Source organism: Bombina bombina, chromosome 8, assembly GCF_027579735.1.
Source record: "Bombina bombina isolate aBomBom1 chromosome 8, aBomBom1.pri, whole genome shotgun sequence".
Lineage (NCBI taxonomy): Eukaryota > Metazoa > Chordata > Amphibia > Anura > Bombinatoridae > Bombina > Bombina bombina.
Genome location: NC_069506.1, coordinates 126,894,455 through 126,907,022, shown reverse-complemented (window position 1 = coordinate 126,907,022; position 12,568 = coordinate 126,894,455). Strand labels below are relative to the sequence as shown.

The window sequence follows — 12,568 nt, the reverse complement described above, 5'->3', positions numbered from 1 at the left end:
TAGCGGTGCGCCGGGGTTTGGTAACTGGCAGCTGCTGGGGTGACTGGGGGTCTGTACTCCACTCTAGCAGGGGGCTTAGTGGTAGCAGTGTCCAGTTTGCGGGCATCCGTATACTCATCTGCCAAGCAAGCCGCTTCCTGCAGGGTGGAGGGTTTACGGTCCCGAACCCACTCTCGAACTCCTGCGGGTAACTTGTCGAAGCAATGTTCCAACAGGAATAGCTGCAGCACCTCTTCCCCAGATATGGCTTGGCACCCCGCTATCCATTGATCTGCTGTGCGGTGCACCTTACATGCCCACTCAAGGTAGGAATCTCCAGCTAATTTAACAGTTTCTCTGAACCGCCTCCGGTATGCCTCCGGTGTAACCGCATACCTGGAGAGCAGAGCCTCTTTTACAGTATTATAATCCCTGACTTCCTCATCTGGAATGGCCCGAAAAGCCTCTCTGGCCCGGCCGGATAATTTTCCAGATAATATCGTGACCCAGTCCTCTACGGGTACCTTGTGTAGTGCACATTGCCTCTCAAAATCCGCAAGGTACCCATCAATCTCTCCTTCTGTTTCCAGGAAGTTTTTAAAAGCTGCAAAATTTACTTTTCTCTTTTCCATCTTAGTCAGTATTGTAATAATCCCCCTCTTCCTGAGGTTACTGGCTTGTGTAGTTGCTCTTCTGGGCGATAAAGTTCATTCCGTCGCTTGCCACCAATTGTTACGGTACCAACAGTGTACCAAGGGTTAATACCAGATGAACAATGTCCTGCATAGGGAATCAGCAATTCACAACCCAGCCAGTTTCAGGTTTAAAACAGAATGACATTTATTAAAGGCTAGATGCCTAGTATTTATACAGGTTTTACCCCAGATGGGGGGGTTGAAAGACTCTTGTACATTTAGATAAAAAGGGGAAGACGCCCTTTTATGAAACAGTAGAATTACATTACTTAAATACTTTACTTAGGCAGATAACAACTTAAACACATTTGGCTTGTCTTATCACCTAGCGTCTGCTCTCTGAGGGTGATTAAACAATGGCCTGTTTATTACTTAAATGTAATTATAGCACACAATAGCTGAGGCCAGAAAACCTGTCTTTAGAAATTAGATTCTTAGCTAAACACAATTAACTCCTTCAGTCCTGACAGAAGGGTCTGTCACAAGTACAAAAAATAAAAAAATATTTACAAACATTAGAAAAAAATTACAACAATTTTAAACTAATTACACCTACTCTAAGCCCCCTAATAAAATAACAAAGACCCCCAAAATAAAAAAATGCCCTACCCTATTCTAAATTACAAAAGTTCAAAGCTCTTTTACCTTACCAGCCCTTAAAAGGGCCCTTTGCGGGGCATGCCCCAAAGAATTCAGCTCTTTTGCCTGTAAAAGAAAACATACAATACCCCCCCCCCCCAACATTACAACCCACCACCCACATACCCCTAATCTAACCCAAACCCCCCTTAAATAAACCTAACACTAAGCCCCTGAAGATCTTCCTACCTTGTCTTCACCATGCCAGGTATCACTGATCGTTCCAGGCTCCAAAATCTTCATCCAAGACCAAGCGGGGGCTGGCGATCCATAATCCGGCGGCTGAAGAGGCTCCGAAGTCTTCATCCTATCCGGGAAGAAGAGGCGATCCGGACCGGCAACCATCTTGATCCAAGCGGCATCTTCTATCTTCATCCGATGACGACCGGCTCCATCTTGAAGACCTCCACCGCGGACCCATCTTCTTCTTCCGACGACTTCCCGACGAATGACAGTTCCTTTAAGGGACGTCATCCAAGATGGCGTCCCTCGAATTCCGATTGGCTGATAGGATTCTATCAGCCAATCGGAATTAAGGTAGGAAAATTCTGATTGTCTGATGGAATCAGCCAATCAGAATCAAGTTCAATCCGATTGGCTGATTGAAGAAGTAGATGGGTCCGCGGTGGAGGTCTTCAAGATGGAGCCGGTCGTCATCGGATGAAGATAGAAGATGCCGCTTGGATCAAGATGGTTGCCGGTCCGGATCGCCTCTTCTTCCCGGATAGGATGAAGACTTTGGAGCCTCTTCTGGACCTCTTCAGCTGCCGGATTATGGATCGCCAGCCCCCGCTTGGGCTTGGATGAAGATTTTGGAGCCTGGAACAATCGGTGATACCTGGCATGGTGAAGACAAGGTAGGAAGATCTTCAGGGGCTTAGTGTTCGGTTTATTTAAGGGGGGTTTGGGTTAGATTAGGGGTATGTGGGTGGTGGGTTGTAATGTTGGGGGGGGGGGTATTGTATGTTTGTTTTTTTTACAGGCAAAAGTGCTGAATTCTTTGGGGCATGCCCCGCAAAGGGCCCTTTTAAGGGCTGGTAAGGTAAAAGAGCTTTGAACTTTTGTAATTTAGAATAGGGTAGGGCATTTTTTTATTTTGGGGGTCTTTGTTATTTTATTAGGGGGCTTAGAGTAGGTGTAATTAGTTTAAAATTGTTGTAATATTTTTCTTATGTTTGTAAATATTTTTTTATTTTTTTGTAACTTAGTTCTTTTTTATTTTTTGTACTTTAGTTAGTTTATTTCATTGTATTTATTTGTAGGAATTTTATTTAATTTATTTATTGATAGTGTAGTGTTAGGTTTAATTGTAACTTAGGTTAGGATTTATTTTACAGGTAATTTTGTAATTATTTTAACTAGGTAGCTATTAAATAGTTCTTAACTATTTAATAGCTATTGTACCTGGTTAAAATAAATACAAAGTTGCCTTTAAAATAAATATTAATCCTAAAATAGCTACAATATAATTATAATTTATATTGTAGCTATATTAGGGTTTATTTTACAGGTAAGTATTTAGATTTAAATAGGAATAATTTATTTAATAAGAGTTAATTTATTTAGTTAGATTTAAATTATATTTAACTTAGGGGGGTGTTAGTGTTAGGGTTAGACTTAGCTTTAGGGATTAATACATTTTATTATAGTAGCGGTGAGCTCCGATCGGCAGATTAGGGGTTAATTATTGTAGGTAGCTGGCAGTGACGTTGTGGGGGGCAGATTAGGGGTTAATAAATATAATATAGGGGTCGGCGGTGTTAGGGGCAACAGATTAGGGGTACATAGGTATAATGTAGGTAGCTGCGGTATACGGAGCGGCAGATTAGGGGTTAAAAAAATATGCAGGTGTCAGCGATAGCGGGGGCGGCAGATTAGGGGTTAATAAGTGTAAGGTTAGGGGTGTTTAGACTCGGGGTACATGTTAGAGTGTTAGGTGCAGACATAGGAAGTGTTTCCCCATAGAAAACAATGGGGCTGCGTTAAGAGCTGAACGCTGCTTTTTTGCAGGTGTTAGGTTTTTTTTTTCAGCTCAAACTGCCCCATTGTTTTCTATGGGGATATCGTGCACGAGCACGTTTTTTAAGCTGGCCGCGTCCGTAAGCACCGCTGGTATCTAGAGTTGCAGTGGCGTTAAATTATGCTCTATGCTCCCTTTTTGGAGCCTAACGCACTGAAAACCCAGCCCTTCTGTGAACTCTAAATACCAGCGGTATTTAAAAGGTGCGGGAGAAAAAAAGCAAGCGTAGCTAACGCACCCCTTTGGCCGCAGAACTCTAAATCTAGGCGATAATGTGCTATTTCTCCTTGTATGATACTATTGTTTTGATTCAATTAAAGTTTTTTTTTTTTTAATTATTAATTAATAAAAATAAACAAATAAAAGAACCTGACTTAATTCTTCCAGATTCATAAACTGGATAAAGCAGTGTCGGCTGCTTACACCTTTTACATGGCGAATCCTGACCACATGGAAATGAGACAGAATTTGGAATACTACAAAATGATGGCAGGAGTAAAGGATTCTGACTTCAGAGATCTGGAAGGCAAACCTCACATGGTGAGTATGTGTGATTCATTGTAATCTTCCATAAGCAATTTTCATCTTTGAAATCTCCAAGCATGATGTGTTATTAAAGGGACACTAAACCCACATTTTTTCTTTCATGAATTAGATAGAGCATGCAACTTTCTAATTTATTCCTATGATCAATTTTTCTTAGTTTTCTTGCTATCTTTATTTAAAAAGCAAAAATGTAAAGCTTAAGAGCCAGCCAATTTTTGTTTGAGAACCTGGGTTATGCTTGCTTATTGATTTGATAAATGTAGCCACCAATAAATACGCTGTATCCAAGGTGCTGAACCTAAAATGGGCTGGCTCCTAAGCTTTAAATTTCTTCTTTTTAAATAAAGATAGCAACAGAACGAAGAAAAATTGATAGTAAGAGTAAATTAGAAAGTTGCTTAAAATTGCATGCTCTATATGATTCTTTAAAGAAAAATAATTGGGTTTAGTATCCCTTTAACCTAACACTGATGACTTATCTTAATAATAAAATACAATAACCTTATATAACCAAAATGGTTTAAACTCTAGGGACCCTTATGACTGAAAGACAAATCTTTGTGTCTGCAAAGAAAAAAAATTGAAATATTTGAAAGGTATAACTTTTAAATCGTAACATACGTTCCTCTGTCCTGCAAAGCATTGAATCATTTTTTATATTTATCTCTCAATGATAAAACTAAAGAGCAAAGACGGACTCCAGATGTAGTATTTGTTTGCCAGAAGTCGCAAGAGGAGAGGTACAAATTAAAACAAATCATAGTGGATCAAGGCAGAAATTGTTACCGGTGCCATCAAGGATCTCTGATGTGAGCTCTCTGTATAAACCGTCTCTCCACCTGCTTTATGACTCTGCCATGAAGGTTAAAGGGGTATGAAATCCAAATTTAGCCACCAATTAGCCAGCACTATCCAGGTGCTGAACCAAAAATGGGCAGTCTCCCAAGCTCACATTCCTGCTTTACAATTAAAGATATCAAGAGAACGAAGAAAATTTGATAATAGGTGTAAATTAGAATTTTACTTAGAATTCCATGCTTTATCTGAAACTTGAAAGAAACAAAAAACAAAGATATTTTCATGCTTAGTCATAAAGAAATGCAACACATCACTGTGACCTGTAACATATGTATATGTATATGAGGGCTAAGTGTGAGAAAAATGTAAAAACATACATTATATATAATTTAAATTTGTGTTTATTGGATACTGCACAGTAGTATTTTTAGTGTACTATTGTAGTTCATGTCCTGATAATAATGAGTAGTAAGGCAGTTTAATCAAAGCAGGGAAATGTGCAGATAGGTTGTCTGTACAGTGAGCTCTTGCTGGAGTTCCCTCATGATACTGCTTACAACTTCTGACTCGATTCACAATTATTTTCTTTCAGTTGTACCTTAATTGTAACAAGATTTTATTTTGTGAGTGCATTTTTATTCTTGGCTAATCTTTGCTTTTACTGTATAATTTTGTCTAGTTTTCACTTAGTGTCTAACGTTTTGTTAATAGGTCTTAAATGACCATTATAGAGCACAAGTTACACTGCTTAGTTAAAGTACTTCTTGGGTGCCGCAGAGAACTACTGGTCATGAGTTGACAAGACCAGTGAGACAATCGGCATGCATTTTTGCACTACAATGGCCATTTTAAAGGGACAGTAAAAAACTTGTAATTACAAGACATTTCTTGTGTGTTTCAATAGAATAACATATCAGCAATGTCTTAAAGGGACACCGAACCCACATTTTTCTTTCATGATTCAGATAGAGCATGCAATTGTAAGCAACTTTCTAATTTACTCTTATTATCAATTTTTCTTCATTCTCTTGGTATCTTTATTTGAAAAGCAAGAATGTAAGCCGGACCATTTTTGGTTCACAACCTGGGTTGTTCTTGCTAATTGGTGGATAAATTCACCCACCAATAAACAAGTGCTGTCCAGAGATTCTGAACCAAAAATTGGCTGGCTCCTTAGCTTAGATGCCTTCTTTTTCAAATAAAGATAGCAAGAGAATGAAGAAAGTTGCTTAAAATTGCATGCTCTATCTGAATCATGAAATAAAAAATTTGGGCTCAGTATCACTTTTAATGGGAAATTAAACCCAAAATATTTATTTCATGATTCAGGAAGAGCATGTAATTTAAAGCAACTTTACAACTTCTAATATTAAGTTTAGCTTTTTTTTTCTCTTGGTATCCTTTGTTGAAGGAGCAGCAGTGTACTACTGAAAGCTAGCTGAACATAGGTGAGCTAATGTGAAGAGGCATATATGTGCAGCCACCAATCAGCTAGCTCCCAGCAGTACTTTGCTGCTTCTGAGCCTACCTATGTATTGTTTTCCACAAAGGATAGCAAAAGATCAAAACAAATTAGATAATACAAGTACTGTTCATTGGAAAGGGGTTTAATATTGCATGCTCTATCTGAATCATGAAAGAAAAAATCTGGGTTTGATATCCCTTTAATGTTTTTAAAACAAATTAACATCCTTTTTACGGCAATTCTTTTTAAATAGCCAAATTCCATTCGCCATTTGCCTTATTTGGAGGAGCCAATTTGGGCTTCAGTCCACAGACACCAAGGCCAGCCAGGGACATAAAGTTAAAGGGACACTGTACCCAAAATTATTCTTTTGTGATTCAGACTGAGCATGAAATTTTAAACAACTTTCTAATTTACTCCTATTATCAAATTTTCTTCATTCTCTTGGTATCTTTATTTGAAATGCAGTTTAGATGCCGGCCCATTTTTGGTGAACAACCTGGGTTGTCCTTGCTGATTGGTGGATAAATTCATCCACCAATAAAAAAGTGCTGTCCAGAGTTCTGAAGCCAAAAAAAGCTTAGATGCCTTCTTTTTCAAATAATGATAGCAAGAGAACGAAGAAAAATTGATAATAGGAGTAAATTAGAAAGTTGCTTAAAATTGCATGCTCTTTCTGAATTACAAAAGAAAAAATTTGGGTTCAGTGTCCCTTTAATATAAGGTGCTTTACTTTGCAGTTATTATCTGATTAAGAACATATATGTAGCAGACTCAGCCTGGAGACGTCAGCAGGTGCAGTTCAAGTTCTGAGAATTAGACACTGTTCAATTTTCAGAGCTAAATTACATGAAAAGGGGACACAATAAAAAAGGACAATATATTGCAAAGTTTATTCCTTACACATAACTAAAGATTTTATATAAAAATCTCAAAGTGTTTACTTTGCCTTTAACTAATAAATCTGTAACCTCGTATGAGATAATGTAACATAGACCGATTTTATAGGAGATATTTAAAGCCATGCAAACTAAACCTGTACTCTCTCCCTTTCTGACTGCAGGAAGAGTTTCGTTTGGGGGTAGGTTACTATACAGATGAAGAGCAGGGAACATCTATTATACATTTTGAAAAAGCATTAGAGGAATATTTTGCTGCTGACCAAGAATGTTGTGCGTTATGTGAGGGGCCCTATGACTATGATGGTTACAACTATATGGATTATACAGCTGATTTATTCCTCAGCATCACAGGTGCGTTAAAAATGACTACTTAATGAGAAAATATGCCTTAAATATAACTTCTTTTTTTTAACAGATGTTAAACAGAAATATCAGGCCATGTCTGTTTTTGGTGTTTTGTATTATTTTTTTTTTTTGTAGTGTGACTTTTACTTAAAGGGACAGTCTACACAAAATTTGTATTGTTTAAAAAGATAGATAACCTCTTTATTACCCATTCCCCAGTGTTGCATAACCTACACTGTTATATTAATACACTTTTCACCTCTCTGATTACCTTGTTTCTAAGCCTCTACAGACTGCCCCTTATCTCAGTTCTTTTGACAGACTCTTAAATAACTCCACAGGAGTGAGCACAATGTTATCTATACGACACACATGAACTAGCAGTGTCTAATTGTGAAAAAAAAATCAAAATACACTGAGATAAGAGGCAGTTCAACGGCTTAGAAATTAGCATATGAGCTAGTGGAATCATGAACTTTAATTTTGACTTGACTGTCCCTTTTTAATTATAAAGTTTTTTTTTTTTTTTTAGTTTTTTTGTAATTGTTTTTATATTACTTTTAGTTGTAAGTGCTGTTCTTTTTGTGTATGGCTTGGATTTTGTATTTAGAATCGCAGTGTTTGCAACAATATTTCTAACAATGCAATACATATAGTGCTCAAGACACATGCACACTCCTTAGCCTACCTCAGTATGCTTTCATTAAAATAACTATTCGTGTTTAAGTAAAAGATACCAAGAAAAAGAGTAGAGAAGTTATTTGATTTTTCTTTTCTTCAACTTGCTCTGAAATTATCAAAGTTTTTAATTCTGACCTTGGGTCCCTTTAAATGCACAGCATAGTAAAGCAGACTTTTGCTCACTATTCAAGGCCATTACAATGGAAAAATGACATACTTTAACCCCTTGAGTGCTAACGACGGCTCTGAGCCGTTGAAGAGTTTCCCGTCGCTAGCACTCTCGCACCTTGAGGGAGATCTGGGGGCTCCCACCCGCTCCTACCCCGGCGATCGGGCCTGCATAGTGACAGGCGGCATCACCAGGGTTTCACGTTATGCGTGGTGACGTCACGCGCAATGACGTGATTACATCACCGCACAACTTTATTTATACTTAACAATGTTAAGTATAGGAGCAGGGGGCATGCTCCTTAGAAACCTGTATCTCAGGCATCTAAGCAGCTACAGACCCCCAAGACCCACCGTTGGAAAGGTAATCGCCTAAACTTTAAAAACCAAGTGCAAGTCTTTGGGCTCTGGAAAAAAAAGGTTAAAAATTAAAAAAAAAAAAAAAAAACCTTAAAAAAAAGTTTAGCACCCAGGTGGGGAAGTGCTTAGCACAAAAAGGGTTAAAGGGACACTGAACCCAATTTTTTTTATTTCAGGATTTAGATAGAGCATGAAATTTTGAGCAACTTTCTAATTTACTCCTATTATCAATTTTTCTTTGTTCTCTTGCTATCTTTATTTTGAAAGCAGGAATGTAAATCTTAGCAACCAGCCCATTTTAGGTTCAGCACCATGGATAGCGCTTGCTTATTGGAGGCTTACATTTACCTACCAATAAGCAAGCATAACCCAGGTTCTCAACAAAAAATGGGCCGGCTCCTATGCATCACATTCCTGTTTTTTTAAATAAAGATAGCAAGAGAACAAAGAAAAATTGATAATAGGAGTAAATTAGAAAGTTACTTAAAATTGCATGCTGTATCTGAATAATGAAAGAAAAAAATTTGGGTTTAGTATCCCTTTAATTTGTTACTACATATTTTAGTACTAGCATCCCTGCAACTCTGTGTGTTTAGCCCTTGCTCAATTCCTGAGCTGAAATGACTGTCGACCCAATCAGCAGCACTAGTCGCACAACACAGCTGTAAGATTGGTGATTGGCTCACTGGCCGTTTCTGCTTTAGACCAGCAGTTCTCTACTGCTCCCAAATGGTACTTTAACTATATATTAACCCCCTTTGTGGGGTTAAATACAGAGTTGCAACGTTACTAATGCTAAGATTACATGTTCTAATGTTTTAAAGCATGCCATTTTCCCTCTATAATAGCCCTTTTAAAGGGACATGAAACTTAAAAATATTCTTTCATGATTCAGACAGAGCATGTGATTTTAAGCAACTTTCCAATTTACTTCCATTTTGAAATTCGCTTTGTTCTCTTGGTGTCCTTTCTTGAAGGAGCAGCAGTGCACTACTAGCAGCTAGTTAAACACATCTGTTGAACCAATAAAAATAAATTTGTGTGCAGCCACCAATCAGCATCTACAGTAGCTCCCAGTAATGCATTGCTGCTCCTGAGTTTTTTGTTTGTTTGTTTTTCAATAAAGAATAACAAGGGAATGAAGCAAATTAGATAATACAAGTAGATTGGAAAGTTGTTTAAAATCATGTAAGAAGCATGCTGGGTTTCATGCCCCTTTAAGTGTCATTAGGTATGTGCATATATAAGTACACTTGGTGTATATTCTCATTGCATTTCTAACCCTGCTATTTTTCAGATCATTATGTACAAACTATGAATTGCAGACAGAATTGTGTTTTAGAACTAGCTTTACAACCTGGGCGGGAAAAACCTATTGAAGATTTCCTTCCTTCTCATTTCAACTACTTGCAGTTTGCCTACTACAGTAGTAAGTACATTCTTCGTTTTACATTGTGTATAGGAACGCTATATTATTTTGTAGGGAAAATGCTCTAAAACAATGTTCCAAAATTAAACATTGAACTTCAAATTTTATTCCGTAAAATCTTTGATTCTGCATAGTAAAAAAAAAAAAAAAAAAAACCACACAACTTTGATGCCCATTTTTATTTATTTTGTCCACTTTTCCTGTGATTTAACTGAAAATATAGTTTAATTTTTTTCCACTGCCCTTGACTGATTGAATTGCATCCTGCAGGACTTGGACCTGCAACATTCTACACTGTAATTGCTTAGATCTGTCCCTAAGTAACTACAGTAGATGAGATAAAATAATGCCTTAGAGGCTTTTGCAAAAACAATGCTAATTTTACTAATACAAATATAGTTTTAGATGCTCCCAAATCTTTTGCTTTGTATTACTTAAAGGGACACTAAACTCATTTTTTTTCTTTCATGATTCAAATAGAGCATGCAATTTTAAGCAACTTTTTAATTTACTCCTATTATCAAATTTTCCTCATTCTCTTGCTATCTTTATTTAAAAAGCAGGAATGTAAAGCTTAGGAGCTGGGCCATTTTTTGTTCAGAACCTGGGTTACCCTTGCTTATTGGTGGATAAATGTAGCCACCAATAAGCAAGTGCTATTTAAGGTGCTGAACCTAAAATGGTCCGGCTCCTAAATGTTACATTCCTGCTTTTTAAATAAAGATTGCAAGAGAACAAAGAAAATTTGATACTAGCAGTAAATTTAAAATTGCATGCTCTATCTGAATCATGAAAGAAAAAAAAATTGCGTTTAGTATCCCTTTAAAGAGACATAAAAGTGAAAAAAGAGCATTTTATTATTGCTCTGTTGCTTGTATGTAACTATGGCACTATCCCTTGCAAATAGGTTAAACACATAGTTAAGTCCACTCAAGAGCACTAATGCACTACTGGTACCTCCCTGAACATATATGGGGAGCCAAAGACAAGAGGCATATGCCACCAAAGAGGCTTCCAGTAGTGCATTGCTGCTGCTGAACCCTAGGTATGCTTTTCAACAAAGGCTACCAAGAGAACAAAGTAAATTGGAACGTATATTAAAATTGAATGCTCTATCTAAACCATGGACTTTTTGACTTTGTCACTTTAATTGCTGGTATGTGCTGTACATATAATCACCCTTTTAATGGGTTCTTTTTAAATAGGGATGTAAGCGGAAGAATCCTCAAATGTGAGTAGCCAGAATTCCCCATGTATAAAAGTTATTTAATTATATGAACGAAGACTGGAGAAATATCACAATTTAATATAGTAGTGCAATTATCTAATGGAGGCATAAAATAGTAGGATTATGTTTTTTTCTTCTTTTCCTTTAAAGGGATATTCCAGCCAAAATTGGAATCCACATGGATGCATTTCAGTTTTGAATAGAAGCATTTGTGTAATATACACGTGTTGGCAAAGCTGCTTCTAATAAAAGCTATAGCTGTTTCAATCGTGTATTTAAGTATGCACCATGCACCAGCATTTTAAACACAGCACTTGCTCAGAGAGCCTAAGGTACTTGTACCATCTGGTAATCACTCAATTTAATTGCTGACCTGGCACTCTGAGCAGCTGCAGTGTTTAAAATGCTGTTGCACAGAGAATATCTAGTTACGCTTCACATACAGATAAAAATGCTAACACTAAAACAGTGATAACTTTTACTTGAAGCATTTCTGCCAGTACATGTATAATGCAAATATATTTATATTCAAAGATGCATTTAAAGGGACACTGAACCCAAATTTTTTCTTTCGTGATTCAGATAGAGCATGCAATTTTAAACAACTTTCTAATTTACTCCTATTATCAAATTGTCTTCATTCTCTTGGTATCTTTATTTGAAAACCAAGAATGTAAGTTTAGATGCCGGCCCATTTTTGGTGAACAACCTGGGTTGTTCTTGCTGATTGGTGAATAAATTCACCCACCAATAAACAAGTGCTTTCCAGGGATTCTGAACCAAAAATTGGCTGGCTCCTTAGCTTAGATGCCTTCTTTTTCAAATAATGATAATAAGAGAACTAAGAAAAATTGATAATGGGAGTAAATTAGAAAGTTGCTTAAAATTGCATTCTCTATCTGAATCACAAAAGAAAAAAAAATGGGGTTCAGTGTCCCTTTAAATTTTGACCGCAATTTCCCTTTAAATCGTGCTCTTCTTTTGCATGATGATAGGATTGCCAACCCTGCCTTATTTTCATGGATCTCCCTTATTTGCCCAAACTTTTTTTTACAGTTTTCCAGGCCTTATTTATCTTCTGTTAGAACATTTTTCTCCCTTATTTTTTACATGTAAAATTTTCATTTCATACATTTTAATATTCTACTTTTATTTAGTTAATCATTTTGATGTATCTGACAGTTTAATGTCTTTACTCTTCCTGCACCTTAAATGAAAATTCATGGATTTGCAGAAAGTTGTTGAATGTATGAAGCTAGACTGTGTGAATGAAAATTCACTTGCAAAATAAAGTGCATTGTTTAAGTAACTAC

At 36.8% G+C, this 12,568-nt stretch overlaps 1 protein-coding gene across 1 annotated transcript in view; it reads left to right on the top strand.

Annotated features, from left to right (window-relative positions):
- The window catches only part of P3H1 (prolyl 3-hydroxylase 1), a 92,517-nt gene that overhangs the window by 15,461 nt on the left and 64,488 nt on the right, over positions 1-12,568 (top strand). Inside the window, exons 2-4 of the mRNA XM_053690568.1 lie at positions 3,721-3,873; positions 7,206-7,395; positions 9,896-10,027. Of these exons, the coding sequence (XP_053546543.1) occupies positions 3,721-3,873; positions 7,206-7,395; positions 9,896-10,027 (475 nt within the window). The remainder of the gene's footprint in view (positions 1-3,720; positions 3,874-7,205; positions 7,396-9,895; positions 10,028-12,568) is intronic.